At 39.8% G+C, this 27,135-nt stretch overlaps 1 protein-coding gene and 1 non-coding gene across 2 annotated transcripts in view; both read right to left on the bottom strand.

Moving 5' to 3' along the window:
• IQGAP2 (IQ motif containing GTPase activating protein 2) overlaps positions 1 to 27,135 on the bottom strand; it is a 264,054-nt gene that overhangs the window by 5,959 nt on the left and 230,960 nt on the right. The window contains exons 23-33 of the mRNA XM_010975017.3: positions 26,747 to 26,910; positions 24,616 to 24,840; positions 23,010 to 23,150; positions 22,574 to 22,658; positions 21,918 to 22,150; positions 19,698 to 19,830; positions 15,541 to 15,643; positions 14,841 to 14,982; positions 6,033 to 6,120; positions 3,411 to 3,623; positions 1,456 to 1,616 (exon numbers count right to left, since the gene is read on the bottom strand). Of these exons, the coding sequence (XP_010973319.1) occupies positions 1,456 to 1,616; positions 3,411 to 3,623; positions 6,033 to 6,120; positions 14,841 to 14,982; positions 15,541 to 15,643; positions 19,698 to 19,830; positions 21,918 to 22,150; positions 22,574 to 22,658; positions 23,010 to 23,150; positions 24,616 to 24,840; positions 26,747 to 26,910 (1,688 nt within the window). The remainder of the gene's footprint in view (positions 1 to 1,455; positions 1,617 to 3,410; positions 3,624 to 6,032; positions 6,121 to 14,840; positions 14,983 to 15,540; positions 15,644 to 19,697; positions 19,831 to 21,917; positions 22,151 to 22,573; positions 22,659 to 23,009; positions 23,151 to 24,615; positions 24,841 to 26,746; positions 26,911 to 27,135) is intronic.
• Positions 15,859 to 15,932, bottom strand: TRNAP-AGG (transfer RNA proline (anticodon AGG)). Its single transcript has one exon. It is a non-coding gene; the product is annotated as a tRNA-Pro (tRNA).

Below are 27,135 nucleotides of genomic sequence, written 5' to 3'. Positions count from 1 at the left end.
CACAGCACCGGCACAACTGGCCCCCACTGCATCAAACGTGCAACTTTTTACTGTGTGACAGATGGTGACAACTTTCCCTATGCAGTGGAACCTCACTCCTGAACTGTTTAAGGAAAAGCTATTTTGAATGTGACTCAACTTTGAATTACAGACTAGTATTTTTCATAAAACTTGAACTCCGTTTTCTCAGGTATATTGAACCATGTGGTTCTACTAAGTCATTTTCCAAGCAGCTTTGGTGCAGTGACATGAACTGCGCACATACTCCTAAGTAAAGGTATCGCTAGGAGCGCTCTAATTTAACAAATACTATGTGGCCATCCCTGCCCTAAGTGCTTTTGAAATACTGCCTTGCATTTACAAAATTAACATTTCCATAGTGTTTTTTAAAAATTATTTTTGGTTTTTATTTTGGGGGGGTAATTGGGTTCACTTATTTATTCATTTATTATTATTATTTTTTAATGGAGGCACTGAGGATTGAATCCAGGACCTCGTGCATGCTAAGTATGCACTCTAAGCTATACCCTCCCCCATTCACACAGTGATGTGAAATAAATTTCTTTCTTCTGTACTATTTCATTTAGCTCTCGTAACAACAGTTGTGAGGCTGATACTCCTAATTCCCTTTTAAAGATTGAGGCTTCAGACAAGTTCACTGGACTGGTTCAAGATCACACAACAAAACAAAGACTCGAAATCCAGCTCACCTGACGGCAGCATTTGTAAAGTGCCTTGAAGTTCTTGCGATAAATATGTAAAGAGAGCCCCTAACAACCTTACTTCTACTAACTATTAGCTCGATTGACTTCTTTGCTCCCAGGGATAGCGTAAAAATAATTCACAAGGCTGCAAGCAAATGAATTAAAATTCAGAACTAGTGGGGTCCAGATAAATGAGGTTTAAATTTGGTTATTTTCCTTATCAAATCTTCTATGATTAATGCAGTTGATTTTTCCACACAGCACCATTTCCTGTTGTCAATTGGACTACAGGGATTACATGAAAATATTGCATTACATATTTAAATAGGTAATTAAATTTTGATCAGTATTGACCTTAGTCTAGTGATAAGAATAATTATGAACAAAGAATACTCATTAAAAGTGGCTATACTGTGTATAAAAAATATCTGTAATATGTATGCTAATGGATAATAGAGTACTGAAAACATTTTGTCTTTTGCATCAATAATGATTCTTAAAAACCACTAAGCAATTTAAAATGATTAAGCCGCACTGTGCAATAGCAAATATCTGGCATTATGTAACATTATCAAGTATATAAAATATTTGTTTATTGTAAATATCCCCAAGGGTAGCTGATTCTAGTTTTTGGTTATATAATGAAGCAAAAAATTTGCCACCAAATCCAACCTGACAGCCCAGGACTGTAAAAGGTTTGATACCCCATATAAATCATGACATTACAAAAGAACATATGACTTTAACTTACTTTCTTTTTAAGTTGTCTAAACAAGTCTTTATGTAGGTGTCATAATAATTAATTTGCTCCTCAAAAAATGCTGCCTTCTTGTTAAGTGCATTCAGGGTCTGCTGCAGTTTGGCCAATTCAGCTTTTCGAAGCTTTCGATGGATTCTTTGATTTCGAATATCCTAAAACAACAAGTAAAGGCCATGGTGTGAGATTTAACCAGGAGTTTGTTTTATAATATGGTCCATTTGGGACAAGAAGAATATCTAGTGTTAAATCACTGTTTGTGACTGTTAACGTGTAGTTTATTTTAGTCACTTCACTTTAATCTCTCAACACCAAAGTGTCTCCTTCCTTTTTACTTCAGAGGTGGGAGTGTCCCTATTTCACTTCAAGAGAGGTGCTAAGGTTTACTGTTTTCTTGATGGAAAAGCAAAGAAGCAATTTTAGAGTACCATTCAATTCATTTAAAGAGAAACGGGGTTTTAAAGGAGGGTAGTAACTCAGTAGCAGAGTGCATGCTTAGCATGCACGAGGTCTTGGGTTCAATCCCCAGTACCGCCATTAAAAAATTTAAAAAAAAAAAAAAAAAAAGAGAGAAAGTGTTTTAAAAAGGGCACAAGGAAGACAATTTTGTCTGAATATTCTGAACATTCTACTTTGAAGAATACTTTATCCTGAGAAGGTTTACATTTCATCACTGCATTTTAGAAATAAATTAAAAAAAATACATGTTTTAATCTGAAAAATATTTCTCAAGATTTACGAAAAATAACTGGGGTCTCAAGACTGATGGAAAAAATTCAACACTGATAACTAATCCTTGGATTTAAATGACGTTCCTTGAACATGAGGTTAACCAAATTGCTTAAAGCTTACAAGAGACATGTTATATTTAAACTTCCAGACATATGATTCTTTTTCTGTAATTTGAATTGTAAACTACGAAAAGGTTTAATTTAAGAAAATGGTGCCTATTTAATATTATTTTTCTCTGTGAAGAAATTAAAAACTATTCCTCTAGGAATCTAAAGACAGATAGACACACCCTTCTTAAATAAAAATTCTTCATTAAGTAGAATCTTTTGGGCGGATACTTTCATAATAGCTTTTTTCTCTTTCTGAAACAAAAGCATCAATTTCTCTACTACATATTCCCAAAGAGAAATATTTTCCACCCGAGAGCTATAGAAAGAAATGCTACTTCCCTTGAGTCACGCAGGCCGGGAGGAACAAACCTCCTGCCAGAGCTGACCCTAACTTTCCATGGAAGAACGAAGCTGTGTACATTTCTCTCCCAGAAGGTGAGAAAATTTATTTTTTTCTGGTCACATAACTGCCCTTAACCTCCAGATCCATTTAAATTTGCATGTTTGGATGAAAAGAATGAATTTTTTTTTAACCCAAAATATATACTTCCTTATCCTTGGCAAACAGATCTAGCCTTTTCCTGTGATGCTTCCTTGCACTAATGTGATATTCTTTTCTCAGGAAGTTTCTCAACTGTAAAAATACCAGATGAGAAAACAGAAACTAACTTTAAGTCTGAGCTGTATTCAAGCTAAACTGCTTAGAGGCAAATTCAGGGAAATAGAGTTACCATCTCAGCGGCATGCCCTGTGGGCGACTGGACAATATGACAACTAACAACTCAAGAGAGAACTCTCCTAAAAGTGTCATCTTTAAAACTAGTAGGTATTGCTTCAAGCAACAGACGCAACTCCTCTATTCCATTTCCTAAGCATTGATGTCTGGTGCATTTCAACTCTCCTAATGACTTGTGGGAGTTGTGATTATTTTCTATTAAAAGTCATCAACTGCTGTGAAACCTTAAAAAAAATCTGTAATATTGAGGAAGGCAGGAATCATGCGTCTCCAACTATGAATCTCTCATGCCACCTCGTGAGTCCCAGCGCGTGACCAATGATTAGAACACCTCTGCTAAGCGAAAAAGAAAGAATCCTCTTTCCAACAACCTTGGCAATCTCATTGAGAATGTCCTGGTATTTATTTTTGGATGACACGTGTCCAGTCTGTTCCAATGTCCGAAGATTCCTCTGGATTTTCCTCTTCTTCTGCTCGAGGGGCAGCTGCGCATCTTCAGCCATGGACTGGCTATGGTTCGCGTCTTCAGGAGTCCTTGAATCGATAATGGCGCGGCTTACCATGTCTGCGGCATGATCTATCTCCTGGAAAGGGAATATTGAGATGTTCATTCGTCTCTGATTTCCTGTCCTCTATTCAGAAGCTGCACAAGGCAAGTTAATGTCAAAATGAAAGGAGTCCTCGAGCCAAAGTTCAGAGCCCAGAATCACAATACGTTCTTCTTGGGTTTTGAAGTAGGTCTTTGGTAAGGAATTACTTCGTCTTTCGGAGAAATACAGCAGTGGGGGCAGGCATTGCTCAAAGTATGAGCAAAATTCTAAATAGCTACTTTATTCCTAGGGTGACAAGTCACCGTAGTAACAGACATATTGCAAGGAATAACTGCTATCTTATAATTCCCAGGAAAGGAAGGATTTCAGCTTTGGAGAGGATAGTCCAGTTGAGAAGATTAAAACTAGATTATCCACTAAAACATGGCCATGACCATCCTGAGCATCCAGACCCAACTACACTCTCACACATCAGCCATATTTGCGGAGCTCCGTAAGCTATGAAAGCAGTCCTTTTGGGTAGTCCTTTTGTTCCCACAAGGGAATCATTCTCATACTACCAACTCTGAAAAACCTGCGAGGTTTCTTTGAACCAAAGGGAATAAAGTGTATTCTAGCACATAATAAGTTTTCCAAAAAAATGATGAGTAAATGAATGAATCGACAGTTTGGACAGCTTGTTCAAAGCTGTCTAGACGTACTAAATCGTACTAGACGATTGATACCACAGACAAAGTCTAAGGACACACATATGATTAGACACAGGACAGACAGACCAACATTATGGACATGGGAACAGTTTACCAGGTCAGTAGTAAACAGTAACAATAGCAGCCAATGTTACCGAGCACTTAATACGTATCAGATATTATTCTACCTATTTAACATGTTTTAACTCAGTTATTCTTTTTTTTTTTAACTCAGTTATTCTTGAGTTGGGTACTATTACTATTATTCCCACTTTACAGCTGAGGAAACTGAGGCACAGACATATTTCTAAGTGCCTAGAGTTAGAGAACTAGGAGGTGCAGTGCTATACTTGATCTCTGAAGTCTGTACTCTTAGGGATTATGCTACATTTGGGGGAAAACAAAATATTCAATAAGGACTAAAATTTCCCTACTCAATTAGTACAAGTCACTTAAAAATATTCAAACTTTACAATGGAATACTATTCAGCCATAAAAACCGACAACATAACGCTATTTGCAGCAACATGGATGTTCCTGGAGAATGTCATTCTAAGTGAAGTAAGCCAGAAAGAGAAACAAAAATACCATATGAGATCGCTCATATGTGGAATCTAAAACAAACCAAATGAAATCAAAACAAAACATAAATACAAAACAGAAACAGACTCATAGACATAGAATACAAATTTGTGGTTGCCAAGGGGGATGGGGGGTGGGAAGGGACAGACTGGGATTTTAAAATGCAGAATAGATAAACAAGATTATACTGTATAGCACAGGGAAATATATACAAGATCTTGTGGTAGCTCACAGTGAAAAAAAATGTGACAATGAATATATGTATGTTCATGTATAACTGAAAAATTGTGCTCTACACTGGAATTTGACACAACATTGTAAAATGACTATAACTCATTTAAAAATGTTAAAAAATATTCAAACATTAACAAACTTCAGATAACCTGACATTTTATACAGAATTTTAAAAAAATTAAACACCATGACAGGATGATTTCTTGGCAAACAATTAAATTAAGAATGATTCAGGAAAATTATGTGTAGGCCTGGTATGAAGTAACTAAATAGATAATTTCGTTAGCATTTGTCTAGGCAGTGGCAGTTATTGAAACGGAAGCAAAACACTGAAATTAATTCAGAACAAACGACATAATGATTCATTTTAAAGGATGCTGGTAAGAAATTTAATGGAAGACTGTTAGAAAACTTTACTTACACCAGGATAATGGTGCTCTGACCTAATGGACTCCAGATGGTAGCTTCTAAAGCACTTGGAAACAGTTTTAACATGTGAGACATTTCTTCGTTTCTTCAAATTAGCAAATACATAAAATATGGAAGGTATTTTTCTACATCCTGTCGACCACAACGATCTCTTATGTGACTTATCTGCCCATCCACTGGGCAATATGTAGAGTCTCCATTTTTAGGTCATCCATTCTTTTCATCCCTTATTTCCTAACTCAGTGTTCAAAGCTTATGATGAACATTCAGAACTTTGAAAGACCCAGAACAATCTAGCTAGTCTAGGTCAAAATCATTCAGCATAAACTCAGTGCTGCATTTCTCTATTTCATTCCTGGTGACAGTCCATGGATTTTATGTATAGCTGAACTCGGGTGAATTCCTTACGTCCAAACTGAGATAACAGTAAATATCTGGCATGAAGGTTCATTAATAAAATCCACTCATACCTAAGGGGCTTATTATTTTACACTCTAAGGCCAACTACCTGTTTTGTAGTTGCTGGTGTCTCCAAGATGTCCATCAACGTGCTCCCTGGTTGATTCCGGATCACATCAATGATCAGCTTTTTGGTTCTTACAAAATGGAGAAAGAAGAGACAGGCTTTCAGACAGCAGTCTTGATGCACAAAGATCTGTTTCTCCCGAGAGGGTGCACAAACACATACAAAGATGAAACTTCAAAGAGAACCCCTTAAAATTAAACTGTCTCGCAGAATGTCTGCTGTAAGGCTCCTGAACGTTTGTGAATGCTTGATAATCAAATTCTGGGTTTTATATACTTGGTGTTGTCAGGTTATACCATCAGTAACATGGACACAAGTACATGTCGTAACATTCCTTACCTAAGCACCTTTTCTTGTTTTTCGACTGAGAGCACTTTTTGACCAGCAGGAGGGACTGTATCACCTGAGACTGTGGAGGATGCAGGAATGATATCTAATGTCCCCTTTTCCTGACTTCAAAAACATTTAAACTTCTGAGCCTGTTTAAAACATCATAAGCCTTTCCTGCTCTGAGAAAGCTAGGGAACACTGTGAAGGCCACTGGGGAGTACAAGTCCCGTGTGGGCTGTGGAGTTTTGGCTGCTGCCTGACACAGCAGCCAGGAGGATGGGCGTTCAGGAACCTCAGGTCTGGTGGAGAGACTGACCCATCGGCATGGGTCCTTGTCTTCAGATGGGAGCGAACAGGAGAGCTGCTCAGGAACAAGAGCTGGAAACCCGCCCCCGTTAGTGCTAAAACCACCCATTTTTTCATATGTGTTCTTTACGGTAATCAGCCACCCCTTCCTATTCAAAGATCAGGTTACGTAACTATGTGAGAAGATTTTAACATAAAAGGCAAAGAAAGGGTCAAGTGTGCTCACTTTTACATAAGAGGGAACATTATTGGACATTGCATCCCTTCCTGAAAAAGGGAAACATACACAGAAGTTGCCTTAAATTACAAACAGGTCTAACCAACGTCTGAAGTTTCACTCTCATTGTGTTTAACCTCGGTTCTTTCCAAGGTATTATGTGACATCACTGGATGATGAATTTCTTCCTCAACTCCAGCAGGAAATGTTCACATGGCACGAAAATTGGAAAATTGAAACAAACCATCGTTCGTGTTTTGAAGCATCAGGGCAACTGCTCCCTCATGACAAAAGGAAACTGTCAAAGTTATGCCAAATATATTATTTTTGAAAATAAGATACGATCCAGTAAACCATGTGTAAACATTGTTTTTCTCCTTACTTGCTGCATGTCTGTATGAGAAGAATGATCACAACCATTTCCTCTGACCCTGACCCTTCCCTGCCGGGGGCTTATGGGCTGTCTGGGAACGCACAGAGAAATGCTCCCCAGAGAGTCAAAGGTGGGCACACGGCTCAGTACAGCCACGTGGGAGATGGCACTGTTCCCGAGACGGCTGCGGCTTAGACAGCCAAGTATGGTTTCCTTCCCACACAACTCCCTCCTCCAGTCATCACTACAAATGCATTAAACAGGAACAGTGAGTTAAAAATAAAAAGCTTTGGGTGATTAAAAAAGATGTAAACACAGTGACTGTCTCTTATTTGCAACAATATTCTAGAAACAACTTAACGATACATGCTTCCAGGAAACTCCCAGCTGGACTCTTTAAGCGAAGCTACCTGATGACCGAAATGACCAGGGTCACGAAAGTGTGTCCTGTCAGGGACAGAGAATGTCCGTTTGTTCAGGGGTGGCTAGGGACCAACTGCTCATAAAGCCTTTCTCTTGAATTTCGACTTTATGTCAGGCATCCACCGGAATCCACTGCCAAAGTTCCACCTGAGACGTCTTACATGTAAGTAAGCATCCAGCCTCAAGGCAGGGAATTCACCACCTCGTCCTGCAGGTTGCCTGATGGTTGAGGACAGTGGGGTCAGAAAGATCTAAGGTAGAATCGGGGCTCCCGTTATTACTGAGTGTGTGGACTGGTACGAATTACATAGTCCCTACAGGTCGTTTTTTTTTTTTTTTTCCATTTATATAATGGGAAGCTCTCAGAAGACTGATGTGACGACTGAATAAAAGGTGCACATAAAGCCTCTCACTAGGGCCTGACACGTGGTTGGCACTCACGTGGTCACTAAAGCTGTGCTGCCCAAGATGGCAGCCACTGGACACAGGTGGCCAGCGAGCACTCAAGACACCGCTGGTCCAAACTGAGATGCGCTGGAAGTGCAAAACACACAGCACGTTTGGAAGGCTTAGTACGAACAAATGAATGTACAATATACCCAATATATCACTAACAAGTTTTTATACTGATTACATTTCGCAATGACAACATTTTGGATATACAGGGGTAAATAAATCTATTAGAATTAAGTTCACCTGTTTCTCTTTAAAACATGGCTTCTAGAGAATTTAAAATGACTCGTGTGGCTCACATTAAATCTCTTTTGGAGAGCGCAGCATTGGAAAGTCCAATTTTAAATGGGAAGCTCACTCTGAGAGGCCAGCCTTCCATCCAAGGGCAGTCCACTCACGGGACCTGCTGAGCCACAGGACTTCAGCACTGAGGGGGACCTTTGGGAAACATTCCCATCTCTGGTTTTCCAAACGAGGCAACTACAACCTAAGAGGTTCAATGGTTACACAAGGTCACACTCTATTTTCTAGACTTGCAGAAAGCATGCTGACTTCCCTTTCCACGTCATCAGCCTCCCATGAACCTACAGAGAGTGCTACAGTTGTGTCTCCAGTCCGTCTTCTATTACCCTTCTTTCTTCCAAGTGAAACCCCTCAGTTCCTTAAATGTCTTCACAATAGGATTTATTTTAATTAAAAAAATTTTTTTAATGGACGTACTAGGGATTGAACCCAGGACCTTGTACATGCTAAACACACGCTCTACCACTGAGCTATACCCTCCCTGCAACAATAGGATTTAAACAGAGTTTCTAGTCCTCCTCACATATCAGTTTTCCAAAGACTTTAAGACATGTCCCTTCCCCACCACAATGCAAACACAATATTCTAGGTATGGTCTGACCAGCATAGATCAACTGGTTGGAATTTTGGCTCTGTGGCTGAATCTGTTAAGACAGACTGATCAAACCAAGGACTCTGCCACCTTCCCTCAATGAGGAAAGTTAAGGGGGGAAAAAAAAAAAAGAACTACACCAGGGAGTTTATTCATCATAGTTGTGCTCAAATCCCACTGTCAGTAAATGAGATCACATGGTGCTTGTAAACTGGTGTAGCCCCTTAGGTTTGGCCATTTCACTCACAGGGTGTCTGTTATCACACTCTGAGGAGGGTCATTCCTGAGTCTCCCCCTCTGCCACCTGCCTTCCGTACAGTGTGCTCGAGGCTGAAAAGGAATTAGTGTTTGTGGAAGCTAAAACATACTTCCAATTGTTTAAAATTCGAATAACACGATTACGCATTTTTATCACCAGACCTCAAATATCCCCTTAGCTATGAATGCTCATTCCAGTCTGGATGAAAAGCAAAGAAATCTTCCAGATGGGATGATGGATGCCTAAACTGAATTATGTGCTACAAAAAAATTCTTAAGAGATGATGACTTAAGCACTCAGGCAGCTAAATACGATTAAAAACCACAAATATGACCTTCTACCTACACACATACTTCTGTAGAAAAACAAGCTTAATTAAGGCCATACGGATCACATATTTTACGCTGAATCATAAATTACAATGAGAGAGACTAATGGTTGTATAGTTCTTTATAATTTATCAGGTGTCACTGTGAGAGTTCATTTACTCATCATGGTCCTCCCTCCCCTTTCTCTCTCCCCTCTTCTCCGGGGGATGGATGAGGAAGCTAATGGATAAATGATTTGCTTAGAGTTCAGTGGCTAAGGTGTGAGATTGGGGCTGTAATCCCAGGTCTTCCTAGGACGCCTCCATCAGGCTTTATTTTGTTTGTTCTTTTAATACCACCATGCTTGGTAGTATTGGCAAAATAGCAATAGCCCAGACTGAGGCTCTCTAGCCCATGAACCTAGCGAAATGACACAAAGAAAATGTTTCTTCCTATTCCAGGATGTGACTTCACATCCCTCACCTCTCTAAGTCATCCCTTCTCTTTGGTCTGGAAAGATGCCCCAGCATCAGTTATGCAGTAACTGCTCTATCGTTCCCATTGTTTATTCTAAGACTCCTAAGGGTACAAAGAGCACTGACCTTGCCCCCAAGTTGTAAAACCTTGTGATCAAGAGTGTAGACCCAGAAAGATTTAAGATGCTCTGGGTTTGAATCTGGGCCCCACTTCCTAACTGTACTACCAGGAGAGGGTTTTTGTCTGCTCTGTGCCCAGTTTCCTCATACGTAAAATGGAGGTGATAACCTCTACCTCTTGGAGTTGCTGAGAGTATTACATGACCTACATGTTACTATATTTGTTAGCTATACTATTATCTACATCCACATCTGTATCTTTATCTTCGTGTATAGCTGTGTCTATAGGACAGGCCCTGGCACATGGTAAGCACTACACAGGTGTTGGCTAGAGTTATCATCTTCATCCTCATCTAATTATGAATTTCATAAGAATTATGAAACTAGCATGGAATCGAATTTACAAGCATAAGGGTTAACAGTGCCCCAAATTCTGCTCCTGCAGGAACCCTCATGAAGATGAATTAGTCATCATTAGAAAGCTAGTGATTTTGTAATTAATAAGAGGTGGGCATTTCTCAAAGTTAAAAACACAATCTCTTTAACAAGGAGGTGAAACAGTTTGACAGAGAAAAGTCAGGTATTTTCATGTCTCAATAACTCTGCATCCCATGATTGTCTACTTCATAGTAACTTCTGAAAAGCACTGTCAGTTTGGTTCTCTAGAACCAAAGAGTCTCAAAAACTATATTGCATGTTTTAGTTAGGAATTGGGTGTATTAGTTTGGAAGAAAGTCATCCCTAGTCAACCTGAGTTTTCAAATCAGTATTTCTAAGGGTGTATTAATGGATATCAATGGCATTGTGGATTTAAAGCATGTCAGTAACTAGGTACTTGCTTCCCCTAATTTTAGACTTTAATTTTCTCACCCAAAGATAGAGACTTAGTCTAGACAGCCTCCAAGCTCTCTGTCAATGACACATTTTATAATTTTCTGTTAGCATCAAGATTTTGAAATATATATTTAAGGTGTACTGTATCTGGAAGTAAGTCTTGCCTCACATCATGGAGCAAACTCTACTGACTCTTTGGGCGACACCCAAATTCCACTTTCAGGAAAGGCTACTTGGTCAATCTTCATTTCAAGTTGTTATCCACAATGATCACTGGGCTGCTTGGGGAAGGAGTCTGCCAACAGCAGGATCTCAAAGTATGCCCAGAGGAAGCTTTCTAGGCCTCAGCGGCCTATGAAAGCAGTGAATTATCAAATCTATTAAAACCGTGGCTTCCATTTTTTGTGTAAATGGAAAAGTTGATCCTCCAGTTCACGTGGAATGGCAAGGAACGCAAGGAGCCAAAAGTATTGTGAAAAAGAACAAGTTGGAGGGCTCATACTTCCTAATTTCAAAACTTGCTGCAAAGCTATAGCGATAAATACGGTGTGGTACTAGTGTAAGGACAGATCAGTGCAATAGAATTGACAGTCTAGGAAATTACACGTGTATGGCAAATTGGCTTTTGACAAGCGTGCCTCGACCATTTAATAGAGAAAGAATAGTCTCTTTAAGGAACGGTAAGTGGACAACTGGACACCCACTCGCAAAAGAGTGTTGTTGGGCCGTGACCTTACACTATACACAAAAATCAGCTCAAAAGGGATCATGGACCTAAATGTAAAAGTGGAAACTACAGAACACTTAGAAAAAACAGAGGAGTAAATCCTCATGATCTTGGATTGGGCAATGAATTCTTACATATGACACCAAAAGCACAAGAAACAACAAAAAATAGGTAAACTGGACTTCACTAAGTTAAAAAATGTTTCTACAGAAAAGGATATTCCCAAGAAAATAAAAAGACAACCCAGAAAACGGGTGAAAATATCTGCAAATCATCTAACATGTTTGACATCATGTGTCAAAACACATAAAGAACTCTTACAACTCTGCAACAAAAAGACAAACAACCCAATTAAAACATGGGCTAAAGCCTTGAATAAACATTTCTACAAAGAAGATATGCAGATGGCTAACAAGCACATGGAAAGACACTCAACATCATTAATCATCAGGAAGATGCAAATCAAAACCAGTGAGACACTACTTCATACCTACTAGGATGGCTGTAACAAAAAAACAAAACAGAAAATAAATTTTGGTAAATCATGGAAAAATTGAAACTCTCATACCTTGTTGGTAGGAGAAGCCAAACTCAAAAGGCCACATACTGTATGATTCCAATTATATGAAATTTCCAGAATAGGCAAGTTCATGGAGACACAAAGCAGGTGACTGATTGCCAGGACTGGGGAGCGGGGCCTGAAAAGATGCCCCAGGGGCATTGAGGAATGACAGCTTAATGGGTATGGGGTTACTTTTGGGGTGCTGAAAATGTTCTGGAACTAGGCAGTAGTGACACTTGCACAACATTCTGGAGATACTAAATGCCACTATATTGTATACGTTAAAAGGTCAGAATGGTACATTTTATATTGTGTGCATTTTACCACAAAATACAAAAGTAAATAGATAAACAAAATCCCTGGCTGGCTCGGGATGGTATGCTGATGAAAGAAGGAGACAGTGTTTGCTTCCAGCACACAGTTGGGGGGAGATGGGGGACAGACACAGAGGGTCTGAAGCAGATAGGACAAGGTACCAGGTCTCCCTGGCTAAGACACATTGCTGCCCAACATGTCTGACCTTCATGGTGTTGCTTTTAAAATGTGAATTCCAACAATCTGCAGAACCATAGAGAACATGAGACTTTCTCACATTCAGAAGTAAGTATAAATACATATGATGTTCAGACTACTTGGTATTTTAGACTACTCAATTGTGATCTTCATTATTTAAAAAAATTTTTTTTGTGGGAGGGGAAGGTAATTAGGTTTATTTGTTTATTATTTTTTATCAAACGGAGTGACTGGGATCGAACCCATGATGTGCATGTTAAGCATGTGTTCTACCACTGAGCTATACCCTCCCCACCTTCATTCATTATTAATGCAGACATTTGACTTGGCTGCATTTCGAAAATGGTGTTCAAATAACAGACAAAACGAATTATGAAAAAAATTTCTTCCCATTACCTCTAAAGGACAAAGCTTATGAGATCATAGGACACTCAGCCTAATTTAATTTGCATGGTGGAACCACACAATCTGTATTTCCAGTTACTTTGGTAATTGGCACACGCTCTGAAGAACCCAGGGAGCTGCTTTTACAGTTTCCCCCCTTTTCTCTGCTGCCCTGCCCTGGGTTGGCGCTCTGCAAGTTCAATCTGGCTTGGTCATCAGTTGTCTAAACGAACTGCCTGAACTCTTATGAGGCCAAGGTTGTGTAGGAGTCCTGCAGGCTGTCCTGGGTCCCACAGGTGAGCTCTGCTCTCCATCAGACTCCAGACCTCTGGAAGGTGGGGGCCATTAATGGCTTGTTCAGTGCTGTATCCCCAGCCTCAAGCGCAGTGCCCTAGACAGAGTAGATACTCAAATATTTGGCTACATGAACGAAGGAGCCTTAGAGATCATCTGAGTACAAAATAAACAAGCCTAATAGAAGAAGCACATATTGCAACACAGCACACTAAGTCCCCCTCCACATTTATTTTTTTTTATTTTTTTTACCATTTTTCAAGAGTGAATATGTCGAAACGTGGGGAAAAAATCAACGAGAAATGAGTGCCATCTGAAGCATGTCAGTGGCAGAACAGAAAGCTCCTGTCACAAATGAAAACAGCCTCAGAACTCAGGACATGCAGCTTGGAAGTCATGTGTCAAGTATGATGTAAATACTTACTTCCTTTTGTCCGCATTTCCCACCTCACCCCAACATGCAGCTGTCCTAATGTGCTAATGCACATCCTTTTGTTTATGTTAGTCCTTAAAACCTGTATTGTTTGGTGAGCAGCTGTTTTTGGTTCATGGGGTTTTGATTTATGGTGACGGATCATTTTTTCCTTACTCTGTGTATAAAGGACTGATGTGGAATATCTGGAGGCCTTGACAGAAAAGAATACAGTATTGATTAAAAGTGTGAATGCTTCATTTGAAATCTTTGAGGGCAGGAAGTAGGGTATAAACAAAGTCAAACTTGGTCAAGATATCCAGGCTTAGTTTAATAGGAAAGAAGTCTAATAAATTAGATAACAGCATTACGTCCTACCATGTGTGCCTTTTGTACCAGAAAATAAATTTGGTTCAAGGTATTTCCCTCACTAACCTTTGGACCACTCTGAAACAAATATCTCCCTTCAGTTACCTGAGGACTTTCACAGGCTGAGTCAGTCACTTCATTTCTTTCTTTCTTTCCTTTTTTTTTTTTTTTGCGGGGTATGGGGCTGTTACGTTTGTTTGTTTGTTTGTTTGGGGTTGAAAGCAGGACCTCCTGCATGCTAAGCACGTGCTCTACCACTGAGCTGTACCCTCCCCCCACCATCACTTCATTTCTTAAAGGAATCAAATTACTACAAGGAAAACAAAAACAAGACAAGCTTTAGGAAGTATGATAATATTTAGTTCCTTCTTAAATTATAAAGAATCTGTTATCCTTTGGTTAGATGTCTGATGGATAAATATATTTCAATGTTTAGATATTTTTAAATGAAGCATTTGAGGATGTAGCCTTATCTGAATTTGCATGGTTTAAGACGCAGGATTAGAGACATGCGTTCTCTAAACCCCCAACTTACTTGATCATGAGGCTCTGGCCGTCTATCGCTTCACCATCCCCTAAGTCGTACTTGCTTGTCAAGAAAAGGGAAATCTCTGTCTTGGCAAGTTGATTTAGTGTGTTTACCTTGTCAGGGTCATTGGGGTCCACAGCTCCTTCCCCTGTAGAAAACAATACATGTTATTCTTCTTCCAATTCACTGATTGTGATGGTGGCATCAACCATGGAAGATAAAGGTTCTGAAGGAAATACAAGCTCAGCAGTTGAACAGGAGATCATGGTCTTCAGAAGACACTACATTCCAATATACTTAAAGTGGTTTTAAAATCTCTGATTTACATGTGAAAATCACATGGGGCACAGGTATTCAAAATTTGAAAAAATTACTAAAAGAGAGAAATGCTAATAAAAGAAAACTTTGGAGAACATAGCAAGGAACTTCTAATAAATTTTGCTCTTTTTCTTTCTTTATGATTGACAAATCCTTTATGATCTATCAAGAGCTTCAAGAATATCAAATTGTTGTATAATCCACGAAACTAAGAATTACAGAACCCTTCCTGTAGGAAGAGGCTAGTGTAGTTATTAGCCTTTAAATAAGCCTAAGTATTAAAATAAAGAAATTTTTTTTGCTCTAGGATAGGAAAACCAACCAAGCAGTCAAGCAACCAACCAACCAAATACAAACCAGAGGGTAAGCAGAAGGAAGAAGCCCTTACCAAGAAAAGACTCCACATTAGGTACCTCTCCCAGCAATTCCAACAGTTCATTCAGTAAGTCATTCTTTTCAGGTGCAATGGCATCCTGGTGTTCCAACAGGAGCTTTATATAGAGAGCAACACACATAAAAAGAAATCAATCCACATAGGCTACCATGTTTAAATAGTGAATGTTTATTGAACAAATACTGTTTCTGATATGTTTTTATTTTTAATTGTAGTAAAATACACATAACAAACTCTACCATATTAACCATTAAAAATTTTTTTTAAACTTTTTTTTGAGGGGGAGGTAATTAGGTTTACTTATTTATTTAATGGAGGCACCAGGGACTGAACCAAGGACCTTGTGCATCCTAAGCACACACTCTTACCACTGAGCTATACCCTCCCCCCCATCTTAACCATTTTTAAGTGCAAAATTCAGTAGTGTTGTACATTAACATTGTTATGCAACCAGTCCACATAACTCATTTATCTTGCAAAACTGAAACTCTATATCCACTAAACAACTCCCCATTCCACCATTCTATTTTTTTCTCTTGAAATGTGGCTACTCCAGATATACCATATAAGTGGAATCATACAGTATTTGTCTTTTTGTATCTGGTTTATTCACTTGACATAGTGTCCTCAAGGTTCATCCTTTTGTAGCTTATGTAAGGATTTCACTTCTTTTTAAGGCTGAATAGTATTCCATCGTATGTATATGCCACATGTTGTTTATCCATTCATCTGTCAACTCGGGTTGTTTCCACCTTTTGACTACTGTACAATGCTGCAATGCACATGAGGATACAAATGTCTCTTTGACTGCTTGTTCTTTTGAGTATATACCGAGAACTGGATCTGCTTTAATTTTTTTGAGAAACTATCATACTATTTTCCACAGCAGCTGTACCATTTAACATTCCCATAGTATAAAAAGGGTTTTAATTTCTCTGTATCTTTGCCAACAGATTTTCTGGTTTTTGCTTTTATAGCAGCCACCATAATGGGTGTGAGGTGGTATCTCGTGTTTTTTCTTCCCCGTCTAAATCAAATGGTAGATTTATTGACTGTCTCTGTTATACAATGAGGAACAATCATTATGGTTTTGATTTGGATTTCTCTAGTCATTAGTGATGCTGAGCATCTTTTCATATGCTTGACAGCCATTTCTACATCTTCTTAGGAGAAACATCTATTCAAGTCTCTAGTTCATTTTAAAATTGTTGCTGATGTTGAATTGTGGTAGTTCTTTACATATTCTGGATATTAACCCCTTATCACAATATGATTTGCAAATATTCCTCCTATTCCATAGGCTGTCACTATGTTGATTATGTCCTTTGATGTACAGCTGTTCATTTTAAAATCAGATTATTTATCTTATCATTAAATTGTAGGTTTTCTTTATATAGTCTGGATACAGGTCCTTTAACAGATATATTATTTGCAGTTATTTTCTCCCATTCCCTTGGTTGTCTTTTCAATTTCTTGACGGCAATGTTTACAGCACAAAAGTTTTTAATTTTGATGAGGTCCAATGTATCTGTTTTTCTTTTGCTGCTTGTACATTTGGTGTCATATCTAAGAAACCAATGCCTAATCCAGAGTCAAAAATATTTACTCCTTTATTTTCTTCTAAGAGTTTTGTAGTTTGAGCTCTTTCATTTAGGTCTCTGATCCATTTTGAGTTTATTTCTGCATAGGGTGGAAGGAAGAGGTCCATCTTTATTCTTGGCCATGTGGATTTCCAGTTGTCCCAACACAGTTTGCTGAAAAGACTATTCTTTTCCTATTGAACTGTTCTAGTACTTGTCAAAAACGAACTGACCATGTATTTGAAGATTCCTCAATTCTCAGTTCTATCCCAGTATGTATATCCTTACACCAGAACCACACTGCCTTGATTAGTTCCTTCTCCATTCTCTTCTGATTTTAAGATTAGTGAAGGAGACAGTATCTGTTTAATGTTGAATTTCCCTTAACATTTGCTGATACTTACTAAGGATTTTAAGAAAAAAGGAGGAAACCTCAGACGCATAGCTTTAAGGAAGCAATTCTATTCAATTACTGTTTCTATTATATTTACTTTAAATGTTTCTGTCCATTGTAAAGCATGCTAGTTTTGTTTTTCTACTGTGGTTAGAAGTATTTTGTTTTAAAGCAAAGATATCACACACTTTTTTTTTTTTAAAAGGAAAGGTGATTTAAAGAAAGATGTTACATAAATAATAGAGACGATACAAAGACACAGTGAAATCTAGTCCACAGGTTATTTTGGGCGAAGGTAAGTCAGAGACAAGAAAGCAAGATGGATGAATTTATGTTCCTGTTCTCTGCAGAGATGGGACAGCTGACTTGACTGTTGTCCTGGAAAGGGCTGACTCAGGCAGCCAGCTTCTCCTTTGACATGTTCCTTAGAGAACAAGGGACAAGCATGTGGCCATGGGCTTGGCAGGTCGTGCTGTGGCCAGACTTGTGTCTGCATGTGAACGCCTCCTTGCTTGAGACAGACAATAAACAGGGCAGTCTTTCCCTGCAATTGCATTTCTCCCGTGTTATTACATCTGCTTCCAACCTAACACATGAAGGAATTCCAAATCGGTTACAAGTTATGTTTCCCAGGGCTGGATTCTGTTTTCAATTCTTGTTAACAAAAGGAACAGACCATTTCTCCTTAAAGAGTAATAGCCTAATTTAATACAGTCACACTGTCTCTCTGCTCTCCTTGGGAAAGATTCTCTCTTTCTAGAAGAGAACTTACCACAGCTTTTCCTGCACGAGGCTGTTGCCCTCAGCACATGTGTGGCCAACATGGGGACATTTTTTTGAGACGGATAATTTGCCATAAAAATAGATAAATGGGTTGTTGCTCAAAGATGAAGGAGTCTACTTGTTCATTAGAAAATTATTTTTGCAAATAGTGCAATGCTATGATTTTGATTGTTTATACAGACAGAAAACAAATACAGCCTCTTTATTTAACCAACCAACTCATCCCCTCAGCTGGTCACTCAGACCTGCCTTCGTTTCGGGTCACTCAAAATACCGATAGAGAGCTTGTTGCAAATGTTACGAAGGTTACCTGTCCCAACCCTGAAAGAGGGAAATCAAAAGCAGATCCAATCTTTCTTCCAAACCCATATTCAAGCTTTAGTTTCTTAGAAGAGCTTAATAATGAAGCTGGAAATTTTGAGCAGCCTATTTGCTACATGTTCGTATACCTGATTTGGTGGGAGCAGGAGCAGGGCAGGACCTTTGAGAGGTGTGTATTTGTTACGCTTTCCCCTAGTTGTGTGTATAATCGGAAGCTAGGTGTAGCCTTAACCAGGGCTTCTTGACCTTTAGTGTGTATCTGAGTCACCTGGGATCTTGCCAGAATGCAGGTTCTGATTTGGGAGGTCTGGGGCAGACCTCTAACACGTCCTCTTAGTTTGGAGATCCAGAACTATTCTTGAAAAGGTTACATTTTTAAGCACCTAGATGTTTCAGGCAATAAGTTTCAACTGGTCTTAGACAAACAAACAAACAAACAACCTCTCAACGCTGAGAAAACTGCCTGCCCCCCAAACGCACTTAATACAGGCTAATGGTCGGTGGTGGTGGTGATGTGTGAACCGGAGGGAGACGTTATGACACAGCACAGCCTGAAACTGTCAGCGTCTAGGAAACGGGGGTTTCCAGAAAGACAGAAGGAGTTCTTAGCTGGTGACTACTGTTGGGTGCCTTCTTTTCCCCAACCTGGAGCAGACTGTTTATTCCCGCTCTTTATGCCCAGATATTAGAAAAGACAGAACATTCTCATTCCTCCAGAAAATTACTGGAAAAGCAAAGAGAATTCCTGAAAGGGGGAGAACAGACTGTGAGGGTCCGGGCAGGGTGGCCTTGGTGGGTGGGGAAAGTACTGAGGCTCCCTCTGCTCAGGGCTTAAACTGCACATTCACCATCTGACTGTGAGTGGATTATGCAAGAAGTAACCTTTCCTCATTTGGGGAAAGGAGATTTATTAATGCATAAAAGTCAAGGAACAAATCATCAAATTTTGTTTAGGGTTAAAAATATTCATACGAACACATGCTTACAGTAATCCCTGTAGAAACTAAACATTTTCAAAAGCAGATGTCTGGACCCTGGGTCCACTGCCGAGACCCTCCTCCAGCCCCACTTACTGAATGGGTGCTGATGATTTCTTCAATTGAAATATAAATGACCGGCTTGCTGACTGTCACCACATCTGTGTATTTATCCATATTAAACTTTTCTTCTGGTTCAGGGACATCACATGCTTCTTTGAAATATTTCCTAAAAAAGGAGGGGAGAAAAAGTCTTAAGACAGAGTCAAAATTGTGAGTTAAACCGCTTTATCAAAACAGTCAGGGAATCTTCAGTGATGGCTAGTGCTTTGCTCTACCCTACATCTCAGGGGACTTGTTACAGCATCTTCCGGGCTGGCTCCAGACTGCGGAAGCCAAGTCCCCGTTTCCAGATGTTGGACCCAGGTCCTCAGACAGTAAGGGCCTCAGGCCCTGTGACTGACTCAGTGTAATCAAACTATGGGCAGGTCATTGAAAAAAAAAAAAAGAAACTATTTAAAAAAAAATAGCCCCTGAAAGTTAAACAAAAATGTCGACTGATGCTCCTTGATCTAAGAATCCAGTCTTTTCAGAGAAAACAATCCAAAAAGCAATTATCAAGTGTGCTACTTTAATTGGCACAAACTCCTAGGCCTTCAATATCCTAACAACCTTTCAGAGCTTCTGTTACCAATTTGACAAAAATTCAAGTTAAGCCTCTTCTACTCTTAGTTGATCCAGACAACAGTTGCGGGCTGGAAAGACTGTTTAGACTAGACACAAACACATGGAACAACACTTTCCTCCAGTGCTCAGACTCTCAAAAGTCTGCTATTTTCAGCTACAGCAAATTTAGAGATAGAGAAAAGACAGGTATGTTGTGATCACGGCTTAGGGGGGAATCCTTTGCACAACCAGAGTAGGTATTTTATTCTATAAATCTGTAAATGTTTCATAAACCTGAAATTATCCTGGGTCTATTACCTAAGGACACCCAAGGCTTGTACACCACAAAGAGCTCTGTCTTCCCACCCTAGGGCTGGGGAAGGTTAAATGGTGGTCATGGTCCCACGTGACAACTAGTCTTCCTGCACTGTTTGGGCTATGATCTTTCTTTTTTCTTTTCTTTGTTTTTTTTTTTTCCTTTGGGCTATGATCTTTCATGGGTTGCTGAGGAACACAAAGGATAAATTTGAGTGGGAAGAGGGAAAAAGAAAGGTAGTATTTAAGAGATGAAGGGGGCTTTTGGTTTTGTTTCCTTTTATGTGAAGAAGACTTGGAAACAGGTGTTGGGTGGGAATAATCTGAGAAAAAAGGAAGTAAAAAGAGCTTCTAATAGCAGATATCTGCAAGAAATGGATGTTACTTTTTTAGTCAGTGAGAAGACCTAAAATGAGCAGCTTGAGGAATCAAAACTTCCCTGAGTGAGAGGATTGGGGGAAATTTTCTCACAAGAGATCACAAATTCCAAACAGAGATTCATGATCATGAACTACATTCGTCAGGAGACAAATCACTCATCCAGAGGAAAACTGACGAATGGGAAATTATCATTTCCGGGGTGGCGTGAAAAGGGCCACACTGATGTCACACTTGTATGACTTACTGACTGAAGTGGGAAAGAGAATACAACTGGCAAGGTGACTGTGCCCCCTCAGGGTGCCTCAGGGTGAGAGAATCCTCCTGTGAGACTGCCTCCCCCCATGTCCCCGTGGAATGATCAGTTGACACAATTCAGAAAACATATGACGTCAACAGACTTACTTTACAGGTCTATTTAAGAGATGTTTGAGAATAAAACAGAACATACTCATACCCAATCCTCAACAAATATAAAAGCTGGATTTTCCCAGCCTCTCAAAACCAAATACTCAGTTTCCTAGTACCGTCTGATGCAGATCAGGCAAGCTTTTCCTCAGTGGACAAGTGCTTAAAAACCAAACCAAACCCTCTTTTTAAGTTCAGAAAGCAGAAGCTAGCTATTTTGATATTGTAATTCTAAGTACTATACGCCTATAGCACAGCAAAAAGAATAAATATTTCATTTTGTCAACAGTAGAAATCACACATATGGGGATGACTCAATGGAACAGGGGCACTGGGGGCAGGGGTGTAGGAGGGGACAGGGAACACCAGACAGAAGTAACCTAGCCTCCTCCTCCCTCCCCCTTCCTCTTTGGTGCCAACCAGTAGGAGAAACGCATGCAACCCCCCGAGATTCCTGCCCGCACCCCCAACTCCAGCTCTGGACACAGAACACACATCATTCGCGCCCGCCATCTTGTACATTTCTCCAAAGGGAATGAGCCCTCGCACCTGAACTTCTGATACGTCTCTGATAAATAACTGTTCATAGATGAGAGATGCTCGTTTTCTCCTTCGAAGAGCTTGTTGGAGGCTGCGTGCTGAAGAACCTTGGCCACGGATCCCAAGTTTCTCCTCTGGTCAGAATTCACCTGCCCCCCGGCCGTCATGTCGATGATATCAAAGCCGTCTGGGGCTACGATGGCTGGGTTCATGTACCGGTAGTACAGGAGGTTTCCAACAATCTGGAGTGACGCAGAAGAAAAGACTATTTTTAAGAGAGAAAACTCAAGACTTTGGAGGGTTTTTAAAACGTGAATATTAATTGACGTTTCCCAAGAAAGCAAATTATTTTCTGATTCCTAACAAGGAGTTAAGTAAAGTCAGTGAATATAATCATACATGACTAACATAGTTAATAAAATTATTTTTGATAAAAATATGCCATTGCCCCCAAAATGCTCTAATATAAAGAATCTCAATAATGGGTACGATCTCCAAATTAACCTCAGGATAATCAACAATCTTGATAGCCATTAGAAACAGAAGACCTGTAGCTTAGTATAAACAGTCATACAAGGGGAAACATTTTACAAAATCGGTGTGCTGGTAATTTTGGCTCATACCCCCAAAAGAAGCTACGGTGAGATTCACCCTTTAAAATCTACCTTTAATAGCTCATCTTCTGTTGCATCGGGAAATTTCTCATGGATCGAATTCTTCAGTACTTTGGCTATATACCTCAATCCATAACTACATGGAAAACAGATGACAAAAGAAAATAATGGAAAAGGCTAAGTGAGGAAGAAACACGCAGCAACTGTTGCAGTCAACTAAAGCCGAGCAGTTTCCCTAAAAACCAAACACAAAATGAGATGGTAACGGAATCACAGGACCGCCATGGATGACAGTAACTGAGTACTGTTTTATACTGTTCCCTCCCCGGAGAACAGTCATGAATTAAAAATGCCAAAGTCAGCAAATTTTCAAACTAATAAGTGCAATATAAGGGAGAACTCCTATCTTCACTACCGGGGTTTATTTTACATAACATTTCAAGAGCTTTCCGCAAAGAATGTTACAGTTGTGACATGTACGACTTACGGCAGTAGATCCAGGGAGGAAATGATAGAATTCAGGACTTTGTCTGTGACCCTTCTCAGGTTCTCGGTGGATGCCTCCAGTTTGTTTCTCACTTCTGGGTAAGTCAGAGCTTGCTCTGTGGTCACGTCGTAAGGCAGCTTGCTGAAAACACAACACACAGGGGCTTCCAGTGAATTGGGGGCTTAGGTACAAGAATCTGTATCCTTGCCAAGCTGGTTCTATGGTCAAGCTCTGTATTGTGAACGGGACTTTGCCCACCGACTCCAATGATAAAATATTAGCTGGGGGTGTGAGGGGTGGAGACCCTGCATGCCCACATGGAATCCTCTGGCACCAGTGAAGCCAGGAGACTCCAGTCTCCATCTGGGCTCTTCTGGCAAAATAACAGGCAGACCCAGGTAACGTAGACCCAGCTAACTTTCTCTCGCTTTTTTTAATTATAAAAAGCAATATGATTTGCAGATACTAACTACTATCTATAAAATAGATAAACAACAAGCTTCTATTGTATAGCACAGGGAACTATATTCAATATCTTGTAGTAACCTATAATGAAAAGGAATATATGTATGTATATGTATGACTGAACTATAATGCTGTATGCCAAAAATTGATATAACATTGTAAATGGACTATACTTCAATTAAAAAAGAGCAATATGTTCTTTACTATAAAAGTTGCATAGAAACAAACAAGAAAACAACACTGACCCAGATAGAACCACTTTCCCTATCTTACTGCATTATACCTTTCTAGGTCCTTCTCTATGCATGTCTGCATATTCAGGCCTCACACATTCCTGGGTGTAATGCAGTTTGTATATATACACATCCCATACAGATCTTACGTGTATGTGTGTATATATGCTCAATTTTTTAAAAATAGAAAATAAGTTACTGTACCAAACTAAAACTGAAACCTATACCATAATATTTTCCCCAGGCCAACGAATATATTTCTATACCACCATTCCAAATAGCTGCTTACTACTCAAATATGTGTTATACAAACATTTATTTAACAGATTCCCCAAAGCTAAATATTTTGACTTTCCCCAGTGTTTGCTATTACAAACAGCGCTGTGACAACCACCCGTGCAATTCTCTGTGCATATCTTAATTACTTCACAAGGCATCCTTCTGCAGGAACTGAAAAGCTGGGATGGCTTAGATCTACAAACCACCACCCAGAAGAAGTCAGTCCCATCTGGCTTGTGTATGCTCACATGTTCAAGTTAATCACTTGGTAAAATGTGAAAAAGTAGGTATTATCAGTTGAAGAGAAAGTGTGTACTATTTCTAGGTCTAGGGTTAGGAACACACAAAGAAAAACCATGGGAGAGGACTCTGGAAGTTGTGGCTTTGGGAATCAACTGGTACCAAAATTTGAAAACACTAAGTACTGTCAAGATGAGCAGGAGTCCAAGAACGTGGTCTGCGTGGGTAAGTTAGAGGGAGGGAAAGATATCTTGGATTGAAAGCTGACTTCATAGAGTCAATTCTGTTCTTTTAACAGAGCTTAACAGAGTTTAAGAGTATGTATAAATACACACGTGTAAAAAAGATCATGAAACGACTGAAAACCAGCGTCTCCCTGGCTTTGCTACCTGGCTTCTCCAGTCTGTGTTTCTAGCTGATTCACCCAGGCCTTGTACACCTCCACAGGGCTCGTGTTGATGATCAGGGCCTTGTCATCGATGGTCTCCTTCAGCACTGGAGCCAGGAGCTGGCGCAGCGTGTTCTGCCCACGGGCACCTCTGTTGAAGCTGACCACCATCTTGATGACTGTCGGGTTCCCAGTAACTATGTCCTGGACCTGGTCCACCTTTGATCTAGAAAAAGCCCAAACCAAATCAAATGGTCTGACTCTATGTATAGAGTTTTCAACAGTGTATATTCTCTCTGGCTGGCAAAGGCTTTGTGGGGGTGTATTTTTCTCCAAAGGAGATTTCAAAGATGGTGTGTTTTAAAAGGAAGCTGTCATTTGTAAGATGAGTGGTTCTTATTCAAGAAACTGAAGGATCTAAAAACAAGTTCTCAGCTTTAATTTCAATCAAGAAGGCAGAAATGAACTAAAAATGGATCAAGACTAAAGATAATACTGGGTGACATGGTATAAGTTTCGCGCCCCCTCTTGTTACCAAATTTCAAAATAACTTTCTTGATTGAACGAATTCTTTCAAGTCCCACTCAAATTCACTGCAGTGTGACGTCTAGCGACATCACGTCGCCGGGAGAGCTCTCCTTGGCTTCCGATTGCCAACTCCTGTGACCTTCCCTCCGCTCCTCCCGTCCTCTCCGTGCAAACTCTCACCCTCCTCCAGCTGGACCGCCCTCTCCCTTACCCACCTCCTTTCCCGTTAGGGTCTGACAGTGCTGTATTCTCGTCCTTGTCTGATCTGGTCATCCTTTTGTTCCCTTCACTGGCCTCAATCCCAACATTTTAATTGTTTTCCTTCACTTCCTCCTACATGCTCTCCCCTCAGATTTCATTCACACACACAGCTTCAACTACCAAATTTCAGGAATCTATCCTCTGATCTCAATGTCTAATTCCTGTCTCCTTCCTGGGAGTTAGTCTTGAATTTCCAATGTTCTGCTGGAGAGATCCACACAGTCTATACCTGTGACTCAAACTCAGTGTGCTGGAAATCTAAATCTCAGTCTCTGAACTGTCGCTCCAATTTATGCTGTTCATACACAGCCAGCAGATCAGCTTTCTCAAAACGTGGAGTGGTCGTGTCAGTAAACCCTCCTCAAATCCCCTTCACCGCTTCCCAGGAAGCAACGGGAACCTCAGCATTTGGGCCCGGACGCAGTGTCTCCCATGATCCGGCCCAACCCATCTTTCCAGCCTCACTTCCGGGGGGCCGCTAGTTAAGTCACTCTTGGCTGGACTAATCTACCCTCTTTCTCGCACCCAGGCCCATGCTGTTTCTATCACCATTCTGCTTAATTTCTCTTTTCTGTTTCTTTTTATAAAAACGGTAGATATTCTTCAAGGTGTTGGGTCAATTGCCTTCTTTTCCATAAAATCTTTATCGACTGACCTCGTTGGAACTTTTCTTTCCATCCCTCTGATCTGTTCCACTGTGCACATCATTCCTTTAGCACTTACCTTGTTCTACTGCATAGCATTGCTGTTTCTCATGCTGCCTTATACACACCCTGAAGGCAGAGCTAATATTAGCCTGGCTAACAGCTTGAGACCCATAGGACTAGCATCGCTTAAGGTATGAGGAAGTCAGGAAGGTGGTTAAGATCCATCTGGTTGGCTAAGGGCATCTTCTCATGTCCCCCTCACCTCCCCACATTCATTATAACTACCGACACATTTTTTTATATTAACTGAGTCAGAAAATAAATTAGCAAAAAGCAGCGTAAGTTCCAGGGAGAAGGAAAGACTACGTAGCAGAAATCATTACCCTTATCTGTTTATGGCTTTATTTCCCACATAAGTTTACTTAAGTCAAATTTTCTCACTGACTTTCAAAAAGCTTTGTATACCTGCAAAATCAGAAGTGAATTTAGCAGTAGAAAAGGTATCACTGGCGGGAGAAAGCTGTACCTGAATATTTTTATATTGATGTAGAAGGTTCTCAAGAAATTTTATGTATTTCGGTACATACAAATAACTTCAAAGGATAATTTTTAAATTATTTTAGTAAATCGGAGATAGCCACCACTAACAAAAGGATCTACCCATTGGTAGCCTTGCATATGTACTGACGTACGTACTTTATTTCTTCCTCCAGAGCAGTTTGAAAAAGCTTGAGGAGTAGATACTCTTCTCGCTGATTGGATGCATAGTTGTACAGTGTGAAAATCACAGTGTCCATAAATTTGGTTGACTTGTTCTGTGGCATCTGGAAGATCAGCTTAGCCAGGTACAACGGGTTGGTCTAAAGGAAAGAGGGAAGAAGAACCACCCCCCAAACTGTATGTTAATAAATTATTAAAGCAGAGAAGAGCACCCAGTTCCCCGCTCTTCAAGGACTCACTGTGTACAAAGCATATAGTATCTGGCACACACTAAGACTGTAGAAGGTAGCAGCTAATATGAGTACCATACCACAGGAAGTTGTATTAGAAAGTTATGGTAAGATTTACATTTTATATACTATATA

This window comes from Camelus dromedarius, chromosome 3 (genome assembly GCF_036321535.1).
Source record: "Camelus dromedarius isolate mCamDro1 chromosome 3, mCamDro1.pat, whole genome shotgun sequence".
Taxonomy (NCBI): domain Eukaryota; kingdom Metazoa; phylum Chordata; class Mammalia; order Artiodactyla; family Camelidae; genus Camelus; species Camelus dromedarius.
This window is presented reverse-complemented; position numbering and strand designations above follow the sequence as displayed.